The sequence below is a fragment of the Amia ocellicauda genome, chromosome 20 (genome assembly GCF_036373705.1).
Source record: "Amia ocellicauda isolate fAmiCal2 chromosome 20, fAmiCal2.hap1, whole genome shotgun sequence".
Lineage (NCBI taxonomy): Eukaryota > Metazoa > Chordata > Actinopteri > Amiiformes > Amiidae > Amia > Amia ocellicauda.
The window spans coordinates 14,288,116-14,313,556 of NC_089869.1; the positions used below are offsets into that span (position 1 = coordinate 14,288,116).

Consider the following 25,441-nt stretch of genomic DNA (forward strand, 5'->3'; position numbering starts at 1 on the left):
GAAGGGGCATCTCATTTGGGTCCTGAGGGACTGAGAGCCTTCAGTAATGGTTAAGGATTTGAGATTGATGTTCCATTGTACAACGATGAACACCCATTTGATTGTGGTACCATAAATTCTTCTTCTAATGTTTCGTTTTGAAAAGATACTTCTTTTGTTGAGTCAGACTCATCTGAGTTTTAGAAGGTTCATCACTTCTCTGCTCTTACATGAGTCTCTGCCCAACCTTCAGCCTCTGAGGGGAGGTCACAGGAAGTCTCCTGTGGGGTTGATTAGCCACAGCCATGCTAATAAGGGTATAAAACTAAATTGATGGGGGACGTAACATTTACGAGCTGTCTAAACCACTCTCTCACTCTCCCTCTCTCATGCTCTCTCTCGCTCTCACCATGACTGTGCTAATCCAGGTGTCACTGCATTGCTTTGCAGCCAAGGAGGTGTTGCAGGTAGGAACACCAAGTTAGCCTTAAGGAGATACTGGATTGTGAATCCAAACTTCAGCTTGATTCTTTAGACATTGAAATTGAATTGAAAATTTAAACAGTACATTTTTCCACACAGGACCAGGGCACATCAGAGCTCTGCTTACCTGTATGTTTTACAAAAAAAAAATGTCTTCAAATTAATAAACAAACAAAAACACCATCACAAACAACATCAATATATTCTGTATTTGTTAATAAAACCTTAACTTGTTAAAATAAAAGTATACACCATTGTGTTTCTGAATTGACAATATGGCCTTTCCAATAAATACTTCTGCATCTTCTTACTTAGTAAGGATATTTTAAATGCATTATTAATTCATTTCAGTGTTTATTACATAATGCAGATCAAGAACCTCTCATTTGCCAACCTATAGAGGTCACTCAGAATATACCTTCACACATCATTCCCACATTGGAAACTAATATATATCATAAAGAATATGTGTATCAATCAGATTTATATCTAAAATAAATTCTACTCTGAGTATCATAAAATAAAATGAAAAATAAGTGAATCAAACTTAATATTAAAAAGAAATTAATTAGAATACTATTAATAATGAAAATGATAAGTACACTTAATTAAACACTAATTATTCATCCAAAGCTTCATTAAATTACTGAGGGACATATTAAAGACATTCAATTACTCCAATTTGTTCATGTTATAAAGGAATATTATAAGCTTTTTTTTTTTTTATCAGAAACCCACTGACAGTTATTTATGAGTTAAAAGCCCATAGGACTGAAACATCTAATTTTGGTGGGGATCCCAGGGGGTATCTAAAGCAGTGGTGCATGAATGAGGAATAAAACAAACTGCAAACAAGCTGCAATAAAAATGAATACTGCTCCTGGCTGAGGGCCCACCGCAAAGACACCCGTCTGCGGAGAGGAGGCTCATGGGCTCAGCTCTGTGACCTGCTCAATCAGACCCTATAATCTGCCAGCTCTGCAGTATTTGCTGGGGAAATTTCAACACATCAGGTAATGGAGAAATAAATCATAGGAAACATTAAACAAATGCGGGTATATACTTTTAATAACAGGCACATTTAGAAAACCATTAATTTTATAAAAACTTTTATTTTCTACTTTCCAGGAATCAATTTCTCCTGTTGGCAAAGGCTTCAGGAGGATCACAGGCCATAGCTTTTCCAGCAGCTGGCAAAATGAAAGAGTTCCATGAGCTTAGTACTGCTAAATTGGTTGCAAACAAATCTGTTTTCTTCTACAACTTATTTTACCATTAGACAGACCACTTAGATCCGTCTCCTGTAGTTTTCAACTATTCCTCAAGAATTAGCACTAGCCCTTCATTTTTGCTCCTGAGTGATGTACATATCTGATATTGTAGTGGCAGTGGATAACAAGAAATGATGCAATTTGTTACATTGAACGAAGTTATGGGATTGTATTAATGTACTGTAATTTCTATCTTCTGTATTATCGATGTTTTCTGTACCCTTCTGTACCCTTGCTATGTTCTTTAGTTTGTAATCAATCAATTAATCAAATCAAGGTTTTAATGACAATCTTTCCCCTCTCCAATATACACACACCTTATTTTTTGCGCCACAAATCTGTCTGACTATCGCATCAAAAGGGAGTAAACATGGGAACATTTAGCCTTTTTCTTGCCCTACTATTAATTTCCACTCCATTCAAAGTCCCAGCATCCAGGCCCACCTCCAAACACTAATGTTGTTTAGGTTAAAGGTTTCCTACAATGGGACTGATGGTCTTTACCAGTGTGAAAGCAATCATCTCTCATGGCATTGATCTCTTCCTATTTCAGTCTCTCAGTCTGTCAAACTGTCCTGCTTTCATAGTATATGGACAGGTTTCACATAAATCAGCAAAAGCAACACCCAGTCATGCCTCTGCATGCTTCTCATTGGCCAGACCCCTCAATTCATATTCAAACAGCTCTCCCATGATTGGCCAGGCAGTTGCACAACAGCTTGCATAAAGCAGGAGCCTAGTAGAAGTTGTGTAAGAAAAACTAGGGAAGAATTGAAGAGATATTGGGGACACACTGGGCACAACTTAAGGAACCACTACTGTATGTCACTCAGCAGATTGACAAGTTGGTGACTGGCTGATCCCTCTCTTCACTGTGAGTACTGAGGCTTTAATGAAATTATTCCTGCAGTGCTGGCAGCACAGAGCATGGTGCAGCTCACACTGTACCACAGTAACTACTGCTTCAAACTACCTTGCAATTCATTTTCTTTTCAGTAAGCACAACTGTCATATCACTGCATTCTGATTCAACACCATCCTTTCCTTTTTTTTTTTTTGCCTGGCTGCCAGAGAAAGAAAAAGAAAAATGAGAGGTGATGTGATGTTGGACATTTACCGGAAACTGGCATGTTTAATGTGTTAGAAAATCTTAATCTTAATTATGTTTTTAAATTCAGAACATTTTCCCTACTTATTCTTTTGTTAGTTTTGTTTTCCATAAAAGCTGTTTGCATATTAACAAAAAAAATCTATGTAATATATTTTTATTTATACAAATACACGCATACATAAATGTGTGTTTGCAAATATGTGCTTGGGTGTAGGAATGGGGGGGGCTGTTACATTTGAATTCCACCTTTTCACTTGAAGAGTAAATACTAAATTCTGTGAACTAAGCATTGTAATACAATTGTTCCAGCATGAGAACTGCTTTACATTTTCATTATAAATTACAAATATGAAATGTAGAGACACAAATGATACACACATTCATATACACATATACTTTGCATCATGCAGATGTACATGCAGACCTGAGGCCATGCATGCATATTGTGTTGGTAATGATACGAATCACAAAATAATGCTTTAGAGTTAGATTGTGTTCATTATATATTGGTGAAGACATCATTACGTATGTATGATCTATTTCTCTGTTATTTGTAGTCTATGGTATTTCTATTTCATTTGCTATGGACAGGGCTCAAACAGTTAATTTGTGTGTCAGGGCAATGCTCTGAAACGTGCTGTGAAATTATTGTCAGTGTCTAAGGAATGAGATAAGAATGGTTATCTCAATTTGCAGGTTTCTGTTTTGTTGCTGTTGTCATTGCAAAATGTAAAAGCAGAGATTCGAAACAACTACCATAATAGCTGTTATGAACCCAGATCTGTGTGTTTGTTCATTTGCTTAGAGAATGCAGAAACCAATTTTGGAAGTACAGATCTGTAATCTGGAAGTACCCTGAGAATATGAAAATAGACCATCTTTGAATAACTTTTAAAAAGCTCTACTTAACGGAAGATTATTTCATAAAATTACCTATTATCACAGCGTGCCATAAGAATAAAATGTATTTGTTTTAAATGATATATACAGCTCTGGACAAAATTAAGAAACCACTTCAAGTTCAGAAATCAATGTTAAGTGGTCTCTTAATTATTTCCAGAGCGGTATATATATGTATATTTAAACTTGCTGGGTTTAGTGTATTGAAAGAGTGATTTGTCCATCATAGTTTTTGGGATATGACAAAGAAATGGGAAAACAATATTAGTGTGCCCAATCTTAAATTTTCTATCCGAAAAATAAAGTATGGGAAGTTCACAAAGTACTATAAAAGAACATGAGTTTTGGAGGTGCACTGTTAGTTAACTTATAGGATAAGTTTCAATCAAATGTTGCAAAACTGTTATTAAAATGTAGAGAAGGCTCTTTCTGGTATATATATATATATATATATATATTTTTTTTTTTTTTAACTCAGAAGAGTGTGTTTTGAATTGATGACTTATGTTTTTTGTTGTATGCCGTGAAAAAGGCTACGAAGTACTGGAGAGTGGCCTTCTGTCACTGTTTTTACTGAGCGTAAACTGAGCAGTTTTGCAGCTTCTTGCTTCATCTGTTAAAGCCACTTGACCTTTAAGGAAATCTTCTATATTTTCAGTGAGGCGGCGTTATTCAATAAAGTATTTTAAATGAAGTCTGCCTCTAAATTGAAGCATGTGACCTGTGAACAGGGAGGTATACATTGATTGTAACACTAAGGAGTTTGTAACACTAAAGCAGTCTTTGATAGGCATGATATTAGCTACATATAACTGGCAGTGGAAGTAAAGTCTAGATTAAGCATGAACACTGTAGTAACAGTGGGTATCATATCTGTCTTAGGACTTTCTGTGACCACACCCCATAGTTGATGCCCTCCATCTTTCCTGTGGCAGATGCCAGGTCTCTCTGGGGAGGCAGAGGGCAGTGTGGCCACTATCAGCGCTGCCTGCCATCTCCCAGCCCTGCTGCAGTACTGTACTGGCTGCTGGCTGCTGGCACGGCCCTGGCCTGAGAGGCTGGTTGGAGGGCTCACCATGACTTGGAAATAGGGTGCCTTGGTCTGCTTTTACCCACCTCTCAAGAAGCAATATTTGCTTTGCTTGTTTAATAGATTCTCAAAAGTACATTTACATGACAAAGTTTCTGAATTGAACTGCAGACCCTCTCAAAATGCTGTTGAGACTGTCTCCCGACCACTCCAATTAAAGTGCTCTATAAACGATATCTAAATGCAGGCTTTAGATTTTCTGTATACATGAAACACCTCCTTCCCCCTGAAAGTCCTCTATTTCTTTGTTCTCCATCACCATGCCCTGCCACCGCATCCCCCCCTCTATCAGTCTTGCTCTCCGCTCCAATACGGTGTCTGATTAAAAGCCAATAACTCTCGAATGTTCTCCTGAATGCTCTGTGCTGCTGCCAAAGGCTCATCATGACTTCATCAGTCATTACATCCTCAGTCAATAGAGGGAACCTCCAACATTTTCAATAAAGTTGTTAATTACTAGGCTGCTGTAATATCTACTGTACTTAGTAGCTTTTTTTCCACATTAGGACCAGGGGTTGAATGTTCCAGTGTGAGGGAGTATTCTTTAGTCAGTGGAGTGTATCTATGCGTTGGCATTTTATAACTCTGCAATAACTTTGAGCTGTCACTCCCATACAAATTGTGCAAAAGGTTGATTTTAATGTAAGTATCGATCTTGAGGTAGGTATAATGTTAAATGTTAATCCTTAGCTCCAAGAAATGAACATTATAAAGTCTTCTCAAGTACCCAAAGAAAATAAGTCTAAATAAAAATGAATGTGTTTTTGTTTGTAAATCTGCCAGGTTCACGTGGCAGCTCGTAAAAAAAACAATTTTCCCTCTTCGCCGTGTACAGACGGAGGACATTGGTCTTCCTGCTCTGCTCTGGTCTGTAAGATATAATTTGCAGGTGCCAGTGTTATTCTCTGCATTGAAATAAAATAAAAAAGCGCACCAGCTGGAATGTTATTACTGCATAGGTCAATTGTAAACTGCAACTTGACAACTTTGCCTCCGAAGAAAAGATTAAGCCACTTAAGTAGAACATACAGAGCAAAATCAAGGAATTGGATGCAGATAATGTAAAGTGCAACACTTGGGAGAGCAAAGCGGCAGGCAGTAATTCAGAGTCAGAGCAGTAATGAGGAGATCCACACGCCGTTTCTCAACTTCCACTGCCGCAGTTTACGGCTCTTGCCTTGGAAAGCTGTCTTGTATTGTACAGATGTATTTAAGCAGGTATATATATATTTGTAGTCTGTTTTGCTAGGACATTATTTAACTTTGGGATTAATAGCATAACTTTAGTTAATAAAATGCCCTAATACTTCATCTAATATCCAATATAGGAAATGCACTGAATTTGGTGAATCACTCATTTGTGGCTGCATAGTATACTATCAACACCAGCATCCGTGATTAGTTCACTTCTCAACCCCTTTTCTCTTTGACCATTGACCCACATAGTCCCTAAATCTGTTAGATCAAAATATGAAAGACAATCAACTTTGCCTTCCAGTCTCTCCATTAACACCCAATGTATAAGCACTGAGCCTCTTTACTACTTTTATCTACAGCTTACAGCATTCTGTATATATAATCAACCATTTGCCCAAGTCTGCTGTCTTTAACCAGTAAGAGAGTTTGCCTCTTCTCACTTTAGCCATTTTACTGATCTCCAACAGATCCATTTTTTATATTACTCTTTCCGTCTGTGCCCAAGATCAAATAACAGTGGTCTGCAGCTGTTTATGGATTTTCTTCTTTGTGATTATTTCCCGGCGCTGCAGATTGCTTTACCTTGCAACTTCTCCGTCTTGTTCTGCTGCTAAACCTGTCCCTGTTTCATTATTTATGTCCCTCTCCAGTTTAAATGTTTTCCTTTACAGGTAATTACTTTTTATAAAGAAAGACACATTGGCAGAGCAGATTGTTTAAATATCAGGGGAACGCCTGATGGTTTTCCTTGAGTGGCACATTTCTCCTTCCATTTGGTTGTGGTTTCACATGAGCAGTTTTAATATTTAATTTTATGTAAAGATTATTTTAAGGTTTACCTTGTGTACAACAGCCAACGCTTAAAAATTGCCTATTGCTCTCATTCGGAGAAATTAAGCAAAGGGATCTGTGCTACAGAATAAGAACATAAGAAAGTTTACAAACGAGCAGAGGCAATTCGACCATTCGTGCTTGTTTGGTGTCCATTGATAACTAAGTGATCCAAGGATAAATAAAGAGTCCTGTCTGTAATTCTGACATCTCACTGACAGGCAGTAAAGTTGGTCTAATAAAGGAGTTCAAGTTTGGGTTCAGCTCATCTCTTATTTGGCACTATTCCTGCAGCATTGTTCTGTATCAGTGGTAAACATTGAATGGTAGCATATGAGGGATTTAGCGGTTGAATGTTTGGAGGCATGGGAGAGCTGTGAGGGTGCTGTGGGTGACAGTGTGACTGTCTCAGCAGGGGGAAGATGGCTCTTTGGCCCTTGCTACTCCTGCTGGACCTGCCTGGCCTGTCCTGTAGCCAGCGCTCAGAGCCCATGTTTATGGCAGTCACCAAGACTGTGCTGCCCCCGGACTATGACAACAACCCCACGCAACTCAATTACGGAATGGCTGTGACTGATGTGGACGGGGACGGGGACCTGGAGGTGGTGGTGGTAGGGTAAGTCTCCTCGACTCTTCATTCTGACCGACAGTCTTAATTCTCCCTTTAATATGAAGTGAAATTTTCTCAGCCAAAAGTTTATTTGAAAGGTTGGTCATAAGCCTGTTGTGTTAACCCAACACTCGACTGGATTTTCTTCTCTCAGGGCCTGGGGTACAGCCCTTTTATAACAGGGGAGTCTGAGCAGTTCCTGTATTTTTTAAAGTTTTGAAGATCTATTTATTCTGCACAGACAAATACAATTAAAGCAATTCGCATCAGAGCTATTTGCCAGTGTAAGAGAGATAGGAACGTGACTCTCTTGTTTCTAGGTTTAGCCTAGCTTTCAACAAAATCTAAGGGCCTTTTTTGACGCCTAGAGGGACTTTTGCAGATCGAAATCGAGGTAATTAGGTTACTGTCCTTCAGCGGTGACAATCGGGCAGGTCCGTCAGAAACAGTTTCCTGGGGGATGGAGGCTGAAAGGCTGAGCCTGGACCGCAGCCCCACAGTCACTGTCCTCGGGGCCCCCTCCTGGCAGGCAGCAGGGCCAGGACAGCGGAACGGCCGCATGCCAGAAAGGAGGATGTCAGTGGGAGCATTGAGCCTCCCTTAATCACATCACCCCCTGCCTCTCTAACAGCCATCAGACAAACATCCAACAGTGGAATAGCACTGAGAGAGTACGATAATTGCCCAAGTTTTCATTTTCACAAACGGGACGCATTATGGGTATGGTTGCTAGACATGATTTTTTGGAAGCGATAATCCAGACATTAGGATAAATCAACTTAATTGCCTCTCCTCCCAGAGATACAACAACACAAGACATCAATAACCCTCCATGAATGGACTAAATAAAATATTGATTATATGTGCATATAGAAAATGTTTTTACTTCACATCTATACAAAGGAATCCTTGAATTTGCTTCATCGAGGTGATGTTACTTCAATGCGCTTTTTAATGGACTTTCAAAACTCACCCTAGCCATGTTCTGAGTTCATAATAATTAGTCAGCCCGTTTGTTTTACCGTTGCCTCCTCACTTTGGAACACTCTCTCTCTGAAGACATCAGTAGTTATCCCACCTAAATTAAACATTTTTGAGTTTGGCAAAACTTGAACTGAGCCTTTAGATGACTGGGCTTAGCAGGAATTGAATATTTAAACTGATTCATTAATAATGTGGTGGTGTTTTATTGGGATATTACAATATTCAGCCTTTGGTTCATTTCCTTAATTTTCTTCCTTTTAAGATGCATATTATTCAATAAGGTCTGTGCAGTTTGGTGTCAGGGTGACGGAGTACAATTTCAAAAACAATTTCGGCTTTCTCATGAAAAATAAACATTCAGCATAATAGAAGAAATTACTTAAAGGATCTTTGTAGCAGAAACAGATACAAAACTGCAAATATTTGCCCAAGTCATTCAGCCCCAAAACTGAATTCATGTCAAGTTTTGGCAGGAATTCAAGTTACACAAGCAGTGTTTTATAAGTGGAGTTGTGTAAGGTGTTTACTGTGTGACTGAACAAGACTTCCTATCCATATCCACAGCATATATGAATTCGAAAATACGAGTATAGGAGTTTTGATATTTAGATTTTTGTAAACAAATAGCACAAGGACCCTTATTCGAGATTTTAGGAACTGAACCCAGATAATTTTTGAGATTCAAAATGCATGATATATGGTTAGAAAGCACAGATTAAGTTCAAGATGATAAAATAAAGATTTGCAGAAGAACAATGACGCAGAATTTACAATTATTGTATTGTATATAAAAGTCAAAACCATTCCTTTTAAAATAATGCCTGCCATTACAAAATGACAGACAAACATGATGGTCGTGTCGAGTATAAAATTTGTCTTGCTATTGGTGAGTGAGTAAAAATGTTGATTCCATCCTAAATCACTAAAACTACAGATTAAATGGTTTGCATATCCTTATCTCTTGCAGCTATAGATCTAAAAACAGTTTAAGCCTGCTGGCCTCTTCAGCCATGTCATGTGATGTGTTGTTGTTCAGGTACAATGGTCCAAACCTTGTTCTGAAGTATGACCGAAGCAAGAAGGTTCTCTATAACATTGCTGTGGACGACCGGGATTCCCCCTTTTATGCCCTACGCGACCGCCAAGGCAACGCCATCGGAGTGACAGCTTGCGACATCGATGGCGACGGCAGGGAGGAGATCTATATCCTCAACACCAACAACGCTTTCTCAGGTACGCAGGCAGAGTCTCTTATGATAGGAAACGATTCTACTTCTCATCTGAAGGACAGAGCAGAGAAAGGTGTAGTGACATCTTCAGGGTAATGCCTGGACTTGACCCACAAACGTCTAGGAGCAAGTGCTTTCTCTTAAGCACTGGATTACCTAGAATCAATTGTTTGGACATACTTGAATAATAGAAAGTATAGTCTTTAAGAAGATTCATGCTGGTGCCTTTTTATGTCTCAGACAGCTCTTTGTCAGGTTTAAATATATACCATTGGTCTTTCTAGTAGTTAGAGAGTCACAGATTGGCATCAGCCTCCATACAGCCATGCACTCAGGGAAGACAACGTGTATTATATGAAATTAATCAAACTGTCAGATTAGTACCCTGAGATTAGTATACTGCTGTGTTCCTGTTCTGTCTTTCACCATTCTCAATTTCTTCTGTTTCGATCTAATTATGCACTTTTTAGGGGCTAAGAGGGAAGTCTTGTCACCATGTCTGTCAATCCATGGCTCATTTTCCCAAAGTGCTCTGTTCAGTTCTGTCTTAGGCCTCTACAATAAATGGAAGTCTCCTCTATTAATTTTGTACATCAATACCTGAAAGGGCCCAGACAGATGCCTTTTCAGCATGGAAGACAAAATGGGTGGCAAGCTGATGTCAAAGTAAATCATTCTCCTGTTTTGTTTAGTTTGTTTGTGCCTTACTATAACCTAGACTCTGTTTTTTCCCATGCAAGGTTTGGCAACATACTCTGACAAGCTTTTCAAGTTCCGCAACGGCCGCTTTGAGGATCTACTGAGTGATGACATCAACGTGCGCAGAGACGTGGCAAATCGCATGGCTGGGCGCTCAGTTGCCTGTGTGGACAGAAAGGTACCCACAATTCCCTTTTCCAGCTTCCTCTCTCACGTTGTCTGCACACAGCCCTAATACATAGTGTTCTACATACACACCATCACACATTGGTATTGTAAAAGACCTCACTATAAATGCGTCTATTTAAGAAAATAATCTGCAGGTATCTTAGTCTTGTGAAAAGGGTTCGTAGATTGGGTTGTATGTGCTGGTTAACATATAGTATGATTTGCTATACTTATTAACTGCACTTATGTTTTAGATACACAGAAATGAGGATGCAAAATCTCTTTGAAATTAAAATGTTATGTAAAATTGTTATTCAGAAACTACAATTCTTGATCAACAAGAATTAATGAGCATTCTAATGTTTCTTTTCTCATTGAGATGTACACTACTATTTATCAAATTACATTTGCAACATCGATCATTTCCCTCCTTCTCACCAAATTATTTTCAGTAGCAAACCAGTTGCCAAGAAACATTTTTAGGAAAAATTGAAGAGGAATTATAGTAATCCTGGTACTGAGAAAAGACCATTTCAAAATGCACATAAAATAAAGCACTGAGCCTACAAGAGTATATTGGTAGAATTTGTGAAAATCTAAATTGACAGTGTCTAGCCCTCTCATTTGAGGCACCCAAAATAACTTCATGGCACTTGCACTTTTTACTTGAGAAAAAAACAGTTTATTTTCTTCTGTCAGCTTTTACCTGTCAGAAGCCTCCAGTCTTGTAACAGCAGCTGTCAGTATCACACTGCATATCACAAGACCACATACAAAACGTTGCTGAATGTTTCCAGGAGTTTAAAACTATGCGGCTTGACATACTCTCTAAGTAGGGAGGGAGGGTAATAGCTCTGACTCCTGTTTAGCAATGGCTCTGTCACCCAGATTAAAGCAGGGTGGCATCCCAAATAAATGTAATTCAGCAAAACCAGTAATTATAAATAGTTTCACTACCCACAAGCTTTATATACATGGAAAACTACAGGATTTCCATTTCTCCTCAATGCTTGCATCTATACCAGAGAAAGGTTTCCCAGAAATCCAGGCAATTTACAGTAATGTACGATAAAAACATTATACAGTACTATACAAAATACAGTAATTTACAGGTGAATTTACAACAATTGTTTACAGTGTACTTATAAAACTTTAATAAAACTTTACTGTATAAAGGTTAATCCACAGTAAAGTGTAGGAAAGTATGTGAACACAGATATGTCTTTAGAAGCCTCATGTTGGTGTGAAGACACTATTCTCAGCCCTCAGCATTGTACCAATAACTTTTAATATTCAAACAGCACACTTGTCACTTTCAAAGCACTAGAGATCATATTAATCAGACAGGAGTAACCCAGACTGCAGTGCCCAGCTCTTTGATTTTTCTATAATTACTTTTCATGCCGGCGACGTTATTTGATATTTCTGAAATAATTTATCGAACCCCTATGCTTTTGCTCAAGTGATCCAGATCCATTAGACTTTGGATTAAAAATACTTCTATTTGCATCTGCAGTTATTTAGTCACAAAATCTTTAAAAACATAGATGGAGGTCCCTGAAGGTGGGCGTTCCTGTCTCCTGAACAGAGAAGTATTGAGATGACGGCACAGGTCACATGGGTAAAATTGCTCTTTTGCTTCAGATCTTCCAATAGCAAAGTCACAGAATATGGGATTTCTTTGAACCCTTTTTTTTCCCCATGTACACGATTTTTCTGGAGAAAACAATGCATGTCAGAATCATTAAAAGGTCTTAGTCAAGCAGCAACATTGATATAGTATTTCACAAGTGTGCATTTAAGCACAGATCAATGAGCTAGGCAGGAGCAGACGTTACTGTAATCTGAGGGACATGGTGGTTGGTTTAGGGGTCTTGAGGTATTCTGTCTGTCTCATCTGTTTATTGCTTCTGATAATCAGCACAGTCCAGATCACTGAGAGGAAATGCAAGGTGACAAGAGCTATAGGCTATTGAAGAGCTGTTGAAGTTCTTTGAGTAACGGAAACATCAAATAATAAATAATGCACATCTGTGCAATAGGAGCATGACTGAATTGTACAATATCAAAATAGTCAAAGAACCTTATGTGGATTTCAGTAACAGAATATCTGGAATTTGCCAGAGGACTATAGCCCATATTTACACCAAGGACGAAAATATCCTATGTTGTACCACTACTATCCAACAATTCAAAGTAATTTAAGATTTAAAGATGATAGCAATTTATTTGTCAATTGGAGTTAGAAAATCATTATCATTTAGTTACCTGCTGTCTGAAGGCTGCAGAAAGGCGACATATCCTGGAATCCTTCCCAGCCATTGTCAAACCCGTTAAACACACGTTTGAAGGCAGAAAGGAAGGTTTTAAAGGCAAAAGAGATTACAATATTACTATATTACTGTATTATAAGTAGGGGTATTACAATACAGACCAAATACATTAAATTTTTAACTCTTTTAAAATGTAAAGTAATGCTTTAAACTGAAACAAACAAAGCATTTGTAAAGCACTCTCTAAATTAGCTCAGTTTTGCTGGCAAATCGAGCGGCCCAGAAGTAGAGACGCCAGTCTTGACTGGAAATGGAGCAACAGACTGACAAACATATTCTGTTCCAATCAATTGTTTCAGTTTAACTACAGGAGGAAAACATGTGTTGAGTAAAAGACACCCTTGTTGTCTCATCTGTGTCTATTACTTGAATATTCCTGACCACTTGCGGTTTATTGATTTATTTATTTTGGGATTTTGTAGTGCCATGAAAACCCAGTGTGCTGAAGCTCTGAAGCCCTTAATCTCCTCATTGAACACCACAAAAAAATATGAATTTAAATGTAATTTACTCAGGACAGGACAAAACACAAATCATCCCCTGCTTTGTAATACTGAAAACAGATACTTGCTACAAGGATTGTGTCTAATAAGCATAAGCGTTACAGTCAGACGTGCTGGCTAGCTGTACTGTTATGGTCGAAGTAAGCATGTTTACATGTTTGGTTTGGTCACAAGAAGCTATTCTCAGAGCGCCTTCATTTTACTGGTGGTTTTACAGACTCTCTTCATCTGTAGATTTTGTCATCAACAGCTTTTCCCTGATGCACAGAGAACTATCACAGACACCATTTCACTCCTTCTGGTTAAAAGCTGTTGACAGCAATGGTGGCAATGAGGTGAAGGGAAAATTAGGGTGTGTGCATATAAGGTTATGTAATTCACACCATTTGTTTATCATACAGTCATTTGATTTTACATTTTTGTTGCAGTTTAAATTCAGTCAGCACTAGAAAGTAACCTTGTCTCTGAGAAACGCCATTGTGAATGCCAACAGAGTCATGCTATCGGGATATTAAGTGCCTTGTTCCTTTCTGCAGGTGTTTAGATATTTCGAAGTGCAATGTGAAACACTAGTATCCATAGAATATGACCTGCCTATTAGTATAGTTTCAGGTGTACTGCCACAAAATTAGAGGTCATTTTACAGGGGTTACATTGCAGAAACACAGTACTTAAAACAATGTGCTATCTAGTAAACCTAACATTTTTCTTCCATATTTATGGCAATTATATAGTGGCAATTTTAATGTTGAAGGGGAAATTGCCACATCACCGTTTGCATTCACTACATTTACAATTTTTGCATAAGTCTATTAGCATGGTTCAGTATATTTGTTCATTTCCACAGAGACTCCGTCCTGATAATGGAGTGTGAAATTAATATCTGGAGGGATAGGGAGATTGCTCAGCACTGTGATTCTGCATGCGCACCATCTTGGATGTGCATATGGGCCTGAAAAAACAGTAGGGGCTATTCAAACAGGGTTGGTCAACTCCCTGTTGAGCCAAGTAAGGGTCAAGTTGTGAAGGTGGCCCATCACATGAGCATCATGCTGCAGAAATCAGTGGTTCAAGTCGCAGCTATGATGAATCCTTGACTTTGACCTTGACTTTCAGATACACAGGGAACCTCATTTGGGCCAAAGCATTACCCTGGGAAAAGAATGGAAACAGTCTTACTATTCTGTACTTCAAGATACGGTGGATCTCAAGTTTCAACCAATTGCAATCATCTGCTGATCGGGTTCAGATCGGGTGATTTTCACGTCCCTCATTTAGTTCTCTTTGCCAACATGGGAGTCCCAATTTGTGGTCAAAGTTGCATTTGTCTAGAATAGGGATACTAAAACTGGACAAATGCTTAATTATGATTATGATAAATTTAAAGTCAACTGAGCTCTCCTTTATTCCCTCTCTCTTGCAGGGAACTGGACGGTACTCCATTTACATTGCCAACTATGCCAGTGGGAATGTGGGCTCCCACTCTCTGATTGAGATGGATGAAACTGCTAGTGACCTCACTACAGGGGTCATCGCTCTGTCAGATGTGGCTAGTGAAGCCGGAGTCAACAAGTTCACAGGTGGATATACAGTAGGGAAAGTTAAGCGAATAAAAGACAAGCAATAGTTATTATAAAGCATAATTTAAAAATTAAATTGAGCTATATGATGTGATATTCATAAGCAGAAAGCACAAGTGAGTGATCAATGCAGAATTGCATGTATATCCAAGGTTGATAAAATCGGTGTAAACTAACTTAATACACATTTCTGGGGCACTGAAGGATAGAGCATAATTATACTCTAAAGATTAAATGACCTCACAAATATTGATCTTGATCAAATTGCTTTTGTTTCTTCAGTAAATTACAGCTGCTTCAACATGCTTTGGTAGACCATATGTTAATATCACCTCATTATACATTATTAAGTTTTCCAAATTCAAATATTTATTCAGAGGAATTGTTTGTACTTTCAAAATTCTCAATCATCTCGATTGGGTGATCTATAAGCCTTGATACATGTGAAGTAGGCAGTGAACATATATCTGCTACACTTCTAGTAAATTCTGTCACTATGTATAGTATGAGGTAAATGGAATGTGCCCACCTCTTCCAGCCAATCTGCACCCACATGTGCATGGCTCCCTTGCCCTGCATTGCATTCTCCAGGCTGTGGATTTATGAAGTGCCTCTGTATTGGAGGGGGGACGTTGAAACAGCAGCAGCAAGTGCACTTTTGGCCCAGTCAGCTTTTTGCAGCACAGAAAGTCACGGAGAAGCGCAAGGACGATGAAGCTATATTTCAGCCCTGACTTGCTCAATGGGCCAAAGAGTCAATTAATCAGTAGGTTGTATAGGCACAGGCATGAGTCTGAGCCAGAGACTGACTTCTTCATGCAACGGTGACACACTAAGGGGGTAGAGGGTTAAGATGGCTCAGGGTGTAGGAGCTCGTTCAGGTGAGTTGTGGTTGGGGGGGTGCTGAGAGACTGCTGTTCGAATCCTGACTGCACATGCTACAAAAGACTTGTTAGAGATGTGGAAAGGGGATCTAGAACTGGCCTAGAGACTGTATAAAACACACAATGGTTGAGGGTGACTCTGCATCACCATTTCATCAGCATCTACCTTGGAAGAGAGTTGAATCTCTTTTGAAATGGAATAGGGTGAATAAAAGTGTAATGATTTAAAATTAGCACTAACAGTTACTGTTGGATTTGTATGGAGTTTAAAAGCATGATGATATGTACTTCAGCAAATTAAAGATATGCTAAATCTAGGAATATGTGAATGCTAAGTTCCTTCAATGTCAGTGAAGGGACAACTTCCCACAATCCTTACTCCCTTTCCCATCAGTGTGCTGCTCTGAACCTTCTACTCAAACCCTGCATTTACCCTCATGAGATCAAGATTTCTTAGAATCTGTGGTTCACAAAGGGTACAGAATATAATTAAGGACTGACTAGGGATGCTACAGTCACAAATTACTTTTCACCAGAACACCTTTCTCCCTCCCTGGTCATAAGAGAATCACAACAAACCTTTTGTTTATCAGAACTGTGCATTAATTCAGTCATCTAACTACAACTACATGCTACCCAGGGATGCACAGGCATGAGTTAAAATATGCTGTGCGGTTTACAGTTGGTGAAAGAGATCTTCGTAGGCGCATTTGTGGCAGTGCTGTGATGCAGAATGAATGCAAAGTGTAAAGACTCTTAATGGAACTAAAATGCATGTGTCAGCAGTACGCTCTCTGTACTAGGTAAATGACTTGGAAAGAAAGGGTAATGATTTTCACACTGCACTTAGCACTATTGTCTGTTCTTGTCTTCATATGCAGGGGGGCGTGGTGTAGTGGTGGGACCAATCGTCAGCAAGACGCGGTCAGACATCTTCTGTGACAACGAGTATGGGGCCAACTTCCTGTTCAAGAACAATGGGGATGGGACCTTCACGGACGTGGCAGCCCAGGCAGGTGGGTGAGTGAGTGAGTGTGCCAGCCAGCACTCAGGCAACTTCAGTTTCCACTGCATCCTCGACAACAGGTCTACTCTGAGCTGCTAGTCAGATTACTGTGAAAGAACTGGAAAAATCCAGAAATGTGTTTTTGAATTTGTACCATGATAGAAAAAGTAAAAAAAAACAGCCGACAAAGAAAACATTGTAGCTTTCTGCAGCGGGACAAAAGACAGTTTGAGCTACTGTGAAGAGTTAAGATTGCAGCAGTGGTGAACAGATGAAGCATGGAAAAGCAAACCCAGATATACTGCATATGGCTGTGACATTCTGCAGTTAGGAAAGCAAGAAATACCACTGTCCATCTTGATGACTTGATGACAATTGCGGCTGTATTAATAGGTTCTTGCCCAGAGTGCCACGAATTGCATTTAGAAACTGTACCGTGCCTGAACCTGTGAGAGTGTCCACCCCTGAGAGGAAACCCGATAAGAGACTTTCCAGACACACGGGAAGATATGAAAGCCTCTCTCTTGCTACCCTTAGCCTGGGCGAGAGATGCGAAGGCTGTTTGGGCGTGGGCTTGTAAAAGTGACGAGATGCCCTGTGTCAGCGGTGTGGGAGTCAGGCCTGGTCTCTTGACTGTGGTGTGATGTGCCTGCAGGCTGAGCGCTTTTTCGTCCATGCACCACTCTGCCACAGTCCGGCTGAAATGCCAAGCTCTGCTCATATCTGAGAGAGCCTTTTCCTACAGGCACTGCCACTAACCTCCCCTTCACAGAGCTCACAACCCAGTGTTCAGAGATGTTAAGCTTTAGTTTATCCACTCAGCAATAGCTCAAATGAAATGACATTTAAAGAAAGAAAAAAAAAAGTTAGCAAAGCCAAGGTTCAACAACTACTTGTTTCATAGAGAAAACATGTCTTAGTTCACAATAACACCATTAGTTCATATGTTGCTTTCTTGGCTTTGGCATGGGCTTGCTCACTTTCTTTTTGTGACAGGTGTTGAGGACTCCTCGCAGCACGGACGGGGAGTCGCTCTGGCTGATTTCAATCGGGACGGGAAGACAGATATAGTGTACGGCAACTGGAATGGCCCACACCGCCTCTTCCTGCAGACCAACACCAATCGGAAGCAGAGATTCAAGGTAAGGGGTTGGAGGTCTTTACAGACGTTTTCACAGCACATAAATTGCATGTTCCTTCGGTTTTAGGAAAGGGGGGATGCAGGGGTGGTCAGAGGTTGCCTAATTTCTCCCCTCATTAACTCTGCCTCTGAAGTCCAGTAAAGAGTAATTACAGCTGTGTGGGAAATGTGCTGACGAGGAGAGTGCTGTCCTCCTCAACAAGACCGACACCTCTGGAGACTTCCTCTCAACACTGTTGGCTGCTGTCCTCATGTTCACTGCTGCAGTGACCGAGCCCACCACACGGCAATACGATGGCAAAACACACAGACGGATGTCAAACGTTGTGGTGCAGGACTGTAATATATTCCCTGGCACACATAACTTAACTGAAATGTCTAAGAATGGAATTAGTATAAGAGATTGTTACTAAACACAATATTTCTTCCCACAGTATGGGGTTTTAATCACTTAAAGCAGAGCCATGTTGATTCCTCTACCTATAGTTTACTACCAGCCACGTAAGCCTTTCAACCTGCAAACACAGCTCCATAAACTCAGTCGTGAAGATCGGCAGCACATTGGCGCCCTCCTCAGTCAACAGTAGCTGTCTTGCCAAGGACACTCTCATAAAACACTTCAAAACATTATGAAGCATCTGCAATGGTGCCTATTATTTGTACAGGAGGGTACATCTGGTTTGTTTTACCTCCTGTTTCTAGTAGCATCTCTAGCTTGTGTCCTCTTTCTTTCTTGGTAGACACAGTTCCTGTCCTTTCTAAAGGTCTTCTTGAGATTTGAAACAATTTGAACTGAAAACTTGGCTACTCTGAATTGCTGCAGATCTAGCACCAGCTCTTGTTCTTCCAAGGTCACAGTGGGTGACATCTTGGCCTCATTTGTTTTGTTTTTCTCTAAGTGATGTTGGCACAACAAGCTTGGATGAGATAGAGCACAAGAATTATTGTTGCTTGTTCTTCATAGCCGAAACCTCAGAAGTCAGGTGAACTCTGCCACGTACAATTAAATTGTAATGTCGCTGCAGTAAATTGCTAATTAAATCTGTACAAGCAGCTTGTACTGACAGTAGAAAATGCAGCTTGATGGTTTTTTTTTTAAATATATAATTAAAAATAATAGGTCAGCAAGCCTCCCTCCCCCAACTTATCAAATTAGATCTTTCTGTCTTTCTCACTCCCCCATCACTATACCTGTGAATATGAAAACTTTCCAAGCTATTCCTTCTTACTAACCTCTCACTCTGGACAATGAAAAATAAGTTGCATGAAAATGATGACTACTGGCCTTAACCCATTTTTTTTTTTTTTTTTACTCTTCCAGTTGTGAGGAAAAAAGGTTATTTCTGCTTTTTTGTTGATATTGCAAGTACAAGGTTTACATACGAATTTAGTCAAAGGGATTTTTGTTGAATGCTACAAACCCATCATTTCAAAATTCCTTTGGTGACAGCTAACTTGTGAACTATGATCTTTAAGCATGCATTTAAGTCATTTTGGCCTCCTCTTTGAACTGGGGGCGGCTTATACAGAAACAAACAATAAATCATACTTAAAAAACGATTATGAAAAACTAGGAAAACTGTTTGGAAATGAACTTTTACACAGGTATTCCTGTTCAAATCAGAGGTGGAAGACGGGGTAATTTCCAGTGGCAGTCCTACCCTTGACTTAGCGTGGCTGTCCTGTCCCATCAACGCCCCCGCACACCTCAGACTGAGCGAAGGTCACCCTCTCACTCTGTGGCAGCAAGTTTTATGAGGCTTATAATTAAAACCTGGAGTAAATACTGATGTGTTGAAAAGGTGCCCATAATTCTTCTGAAACTTATTGCAACGTTGACGAAGCACATATATATTAGTTACATTCACATAGAAGATATTTCCCCTTTGATTACAAGAGACTGCGGTTTACCTGGGGGAGTCAGCCATGTCCTGGGCTGAATGCAGGCCACACAGCTTAAACCTAGAAGAAAATATAATTGATGTGCTTCCAAAGCAGAAGACTGCGAGTTACGAAAGGGGTGTGTTTGTGAATCAGAGTCGGTGATGTTTGGCATGTCTTTCTCTTTCTCTCAGGACATTGCCACCCAGAAATTTGCCATGCCCTCTCCAGTTCGCACGGTCATTGTGGCCGACTTTGACAATGACAATGAGCTTGAGGTCTTCTTCAACAACATTGCCTACCGAGGGCCTTCGGCCAACAGGGTCTTCAGGTCAGTGTCACAGCTTGTAGCTTCTCTGCAACACTTCCATGTCTGATGTGGATACTTTTCTTGATCTAGAATCCAGTTGTATATCTTTCAAAAGGTTAAACCCTCCTTACAGGAACACATCAATAAGCAGGAAATAGTTGAGATTTCAGTTAATCTCTTTGGAAATTGACTATTTGTACAGGTTTGGAGAAATCCAGACAGAAGACCTAGCCAGTCGGATTTTCAGCCAGGCCACATTTCATTGAGCCAAAACCCTATGGTTACCAACACGACTGCAGGCCAGGCCGACTCCTGACACCCATGTGGAAAGAATTTATTCTCCACATACTCCAGAAAAAAACCTGACACATTTTCTCTCCCCCATTGTTATCAGGAAGCTATGAATCTCATATGATCCATTTTGATACAGACATTGCGTTTTGATCTCCGTTCAAAAGACTTGCCAAACTTTCCAGCCACTGTTGGCCCTGTGGTGTGATTTGCACATTGACTCGAGGCGGTTGGGGTCTGCACTGCTTCTGTTTTATAAATATCGACAAGTAACGCATTCAAAGTAGGAGTCAAATGAAAGTGGAAATCCAGTGAACTAAGTTAAGAAAGTTCATTGGCATTGAAACTAAATATACTGCAATGCTGTAAAGAAGAAAGGTCATAAGCCGAGCTGACAATATAGTTCTTAACATACGTGTAGAATCCATGTAGAATTCTAAATTCCATTTTGCACAGAACGGTTTCAGGTTCATACCAAGAGAGCGTAAGAGTGAAACCCATTTAAAAGCCTTCCCTGGACTTCATGTCTCTTCAGGGTCTCTCGGAGGGAGCACGCTGACCCCCTTATTGAGGAGGTCAACGTAGGAGACGCAGCAGAACCCGAGGGCCGCGGGACGGGTGAGTAGGGGAGCTGTGGCTTTATAGCAAACGAAAGTGTCCAAGCCACCCACATCATTATATGCTTACTAATACTGACTGACTAGTCTAAATACATCTCTCAGCTCTGGAATCAAGCTTTGTTAGGGAGAGTGAACTGCAAGCATAAACAACTTTGTCCAAATACCGCAAAGTACATCAATAACAAGGGGAGAATGCCTTGCAAGCTCTACTAAAGAAGTCAGTGTGATTTACCTTTTTCTGAGAGGAAAAATAAAAACATAAGAGAAATTAACAGTTCCATGATACAACGTGAAAGCAAGCAGGGATTAGGTGCTCTCAGATAAGGGAACGGTTGTAAAAATGTGAGTTGCAGGAAACCTCTGTAAATAATCTTTTATTGGGCTGTTAATGCTGCATTTTGTTGCATAGCCTATTTGCTCTACTGTGCCATTTTCAATAAAGTGGAAGGGTCTTATCAGCTTCACCCACAAGGTGGCATCAGAGATCCACTTCTCTGAGCGACTGCATGTTCTCCAGAGTGTGAATGAACATGTAGAGAAAATCTTACGGGAGTTTTGCTACCGAGATCAGTAGGTGTTTCTGGGCTTCTAATCTACTCCTTGGGTATTTTTTCCTCTCTGATCATCAATTTTTGGATTGCACTAAAAAAAAATCTCATAAGAATTAAGGCTTCAAGTGAATTAGTTTGTAAACATCCATGGATACTCATCTCCTCCACAGTAACAGTGCTGCCTGTCTTTGCTGTGCTGCAGGGGCTGTAGTGACTGATTTTGATGGGGATGGGCGCCTGGACCTGCTGGTGTCCCATGGGGAGAGTGCAGCTCAGCCCCTCTCTGTCTTTAAAGTCAACCCGGTAAGTGCACAGTCTTGGTGTCCCATCCCATCTTTCCATTCCTGAGGTGGTCTACATATCTGGAAGAGTTCTCTGGCACAATCTGAACATTACAATGACAGTACACGTGTACACATGACCAGCTATGGTAACCGAGTTTTTCCAGGTGTCCAACTTAAAAAATACTCTCCCCCCACACAGGGCTCTAACAATAACTGGCTGCGTGTGATCCCTCGCACGCAGTTTGGAGCCTTTGCACGGGGAGCCAAGGTAGTGGCATATACGAGAAGGAGTGGCCCGCACACGCGTATCATCGATGGGGGCTCGGGGTACCTGTGTGAGATGGAGCCCGTCGCCCACTTTGGAGTCGGTAAGGCCTGATCCTGACTGAACTGCACATCGCAGGCCAGAGAAGTGGCTTAAAGCAATCAGAATTTAATTATTTTGGATGTTTATTGAGCAGATGCCATGTGCAATCTGGACCAGACCCTTGTACAAGTGAACTGGATTGTTATACAGCTTGTTATATACACACACTGAGGTAAAGAGGAGGCTGCTGGAGAAAGGTCAAGCAGAGAACGGAAGGTGCTTATACTGTAACAGGGAGCTCTCGTCATCCCTTCTGACAGCATCGGAGATGAAACGCTGGGGACAGGGGCTTTCAAAATGTCTTGCTCTGAAGGAAAATTAGGCAGGGGTTACCATGGTAGCTATAACAGAACGGTCTGAATAGCTCTTGCACAGGCCAAGTTTATTAGAAGTAATTTTACTTTCAAAAGTTGCCCAATCCACCCCACCACCAACACCCTGCAAGGCACTCTACACAGACCAACAGGGTGAGGAAAAACAGACACCAGCTGGTCCTCATGGCAGAACAAATGCTTCACAGTCACACAACACTGTGAGCAACTCAAGGAATGCACAAAAACATTTAAAGTGGTGTTGAGAAAGAATGGTAAAGACACATTTGACGAGTGTGCCGTCTTTTCTGGCTGAGCAGTGTGACTTTTCAGTTTGTGTGGTGTCTCACTGGCAGTGGCGAAGCAATGGAGTTACTACAGGGCAGTTGCATTTGATCAAAGCCTGCAACTCGCACAATGAAGTACAGTCACAGGATATTAATTGAAGAGCAATGACAAATGGGTACAAGCTGATGTTACGTACTAATGCCTTAATGAAAGCAGCCTGCATTGGGTCAAGGCTGAAGCATAAAAAACCAAGCATGAAAAAAGCACTTTTGGGAAGTATTTCAGCCTGCATCCATTAGGACAATTCTGATTTTAATTTAAGTTAATATCTAGGACAGTAACCTGCTCTTTGCATCTACATGTGGAAAGCATTGTCATAATATCCCTCTTGATTAATGACCCAGGGGGAATGCACACAAATACAATGCGCTAATGCTCCATGCACAGGTGCAGTAACTGGTGTCTTCAGCAGTGCATGGCCTCCCGCAGGCCTTAGGTTTCCACCCTAGTGCTGCCATTAATGGCTTCCAGAGAGAGGCTGTGTTGCCCAGGCAGCATGATGCTATGTGTTTGGAGTGCAGTTAGGCAGGGAGCAACATCTGATTGCTCTTAATTTACTGTGAAGAATAAACCGTTTGCCTCGTGCCCTCAAAGCAAAGACCTTCACGTTTACTGGCAAGGAAAGCTGATCAGCCTTCCATGACTGTTGGGTTACCCCAAGCTGGGAAACGAAGCAACTCTCTTAGTGGACCTCCCTCTTGCCTCATCAGTGCTGCTAAGAAGCTGACTTTGAGATGCAAGACTAGAGTTTGAGCTGGTAGCAATGATACATTACCCTCCCCCTCCACTCTCCACATTTACCTTCTCAACCTCTCTCTTCAGTCCCAGCCCTGCTGTAGCTAAGAAAGGTCAATTTAATTAAGGACAAGAGGCCCTTCAAAGGCTTTTCACGCTTCATAAAAACGTTTAATTTGAGGAAAGACGAGCTGCTTGGGGCAGAATCGTCCCTCTGTTTTCCCGTGTCTCTGAAGAACTGCGCTCCTCCCAGCCGAGCCCTTGTTATTCTTGGAGCGTCTCGCTATTTTCAGCCAACAATGCTCGCCAGGAATCAGGATTAGCCACGCTCTCATCCGTGTGCCAGCCTGCCTGCCAGTGCGTCTGTCTGTTTGTCTGTCTGCTTGCCAGATCATTTAAAGATTGAGTGAGGGGGTGACGTTCTCCAGCCCTTTCCTTGTCCATCTGGTGAGAAGACAGAAGAATCCCATAGAGGCAGTATTACATCAGTCCAGTTTTCTTATAGGTTGTTTAAATGGCTCACTGACTTGACCAGAGACTTCTAGTCCAGCTCCCCGAACCAGATAAATATGATCTAAGCAATCAGTAATCTCATGGAAAGAGGCTGAGTTAATTGATGCCAGAGCTTCCTGGCCCAAGAATCTCCCTTGGACTGTCAGCTTCGAAACATACCATATTGTTCCTACACAAATAAATAAATAAACAGATGAATTTAGATTCTTCTGAAAGTACTACTCCGAACATATCTTACATTTCACAGATTAAATACTTTATCTAGCACAGGCTTCAAAAAGGCCAACAAGGACCTTTTAGTGTCAGGTGGAGGGCCCAAAGCTCCCAGTGAATCTGCCTAGGCAGCAACTATTGCCTGGAGAGTCAGAGACCCCTGACCCCACTAATTTGATTTCATTTGATTTGTGGAAACAGATGCATCTAGGCATGCTACTCTGGCCACTTACCGAGCTTTCTGAATGGTCCACAGGGAAGGATGTGGTGACCAGAGTGGAAGTGTATTGGCCGGATGGGCACTCAGTGGCACGCCCCCTAGAGGCAGGTGAAATGAATTCTTTACTGGAGATCTCCTACCCAAAGGCTGAGGTGGAAGGGACACAGCCCACAGAGATTGAGGTAGGCAACCATTCATCTCCTGGAGAACATTTTCTGGTATTAATGAATAACTAACATGTTTTGTACATTTAACACAAAAACAACATTTTCCCCCCATACATTTGTCTATTCTAAAACATTCACACATTGAAGCATAGAGGAATCCAGGAGTATAGTTCCTGGTACAGTCCAACAACAAATATTTTCTCCTTGCCAACACAAATGTAAAATGGCCAACTTTGCTTTCACTAGTGTGAGTTTCTGGAAACATTCATTGTCTTAAGATCTAGGTTATGAATCTCAGCGGTTGAATACTCAGGCCTTTGTCCTAAAATGCACTTGTTGTCTTTCAGTGTGGAAACGGATTTATTGCCAATGAAAACGGTCGCTGTACAGGTAAGCTGATCTCCAGCCCCTAAAATCAACTGATTGATTCACACGTGGTGAAATGTTATACGTTGAATTTGATTTGATATTTACATAGGGAGAGCAAGGATGAATACTATCACTCTCCTATAATAAGTGATCCTAATAATATTTTCAATACTTCTGTCCCAGCTGCAGTCTTTCCTGCAATCCACGGCATGGACTGAATTATGTTTTATGCTTTGCAATCCTCTTCTCCCTTCCCGTTTTA

General features: G+C 40.6%; 1 protein-coding gene across 5 annotated transcripts in view; it reads left to right on the plus strand.

Annotated features, from left to right (window-relative positions):
* Window positions 1-2,457: 2,457 nt before the first annotated feature.
* LOC136715922 (cartilage acidic protein 1) overlaps window positions 2,458-25,441 on the plus strand; it is a 31,271-nt gene continuing 8,287 nt past the window's right edge. For 4 of the 5 annotated variants that reach the window (XM_066693334.1, XM_066693336.1, XM_066693337.1 and 1 more), the window contains exons 1-13: window positions 2,458-2,607; window positions 7,275-7,478; window positions 9,493-9,689; window positions 10,426-10,562; window positions 14,812-14,968; window positions 16,734-16,868; window positions 17,855-18,000; window positions 20,075-20,211; window positions 21,017-21,099; window positions 21,855-21,955; window positions 22,136-22,304; window positions 24,680-24,825; window positions 25,158-25,200. In XM_066693334.1, the coding sequence (XP_066549431.1) occupies window positions 7,285-7,478; window positions 9,493-9,689; window positions 10,426-10,562; window positions 14,812-14,968; window positions 16,734-16,868; window positions 17,855-18,000; window positions 20,075-20,211; window positions 21,017-21,099; window positions 21,855-21,955; window positions 22,136-22,304; window positions 24,680-24,825; window positions 25,158-25,200 (1,645 nt within the window). In that variant the 5' untranslated portion in view covers window positions 2,458-2,607; window positions 7,275-7,284. The remainder of the gene's footprint in view (window positions 2,608-7,274; window positions 7,479-9,492; window positions 9,690-10,425; window positions 10,563-14,811; window positions 14,969-16,733; window positions 16,869-17,854; window positions 18,001-20,074; window positions 20,212-21,016; window positions 21,100-21,854; window positions 21,956-22,135; window positions 22,305-24,679; window positions 24,826-25,157; window positions 25,201-25,441) is intronic. The other variant, XM_066693335.1, reaches the window with a different exon arrangement.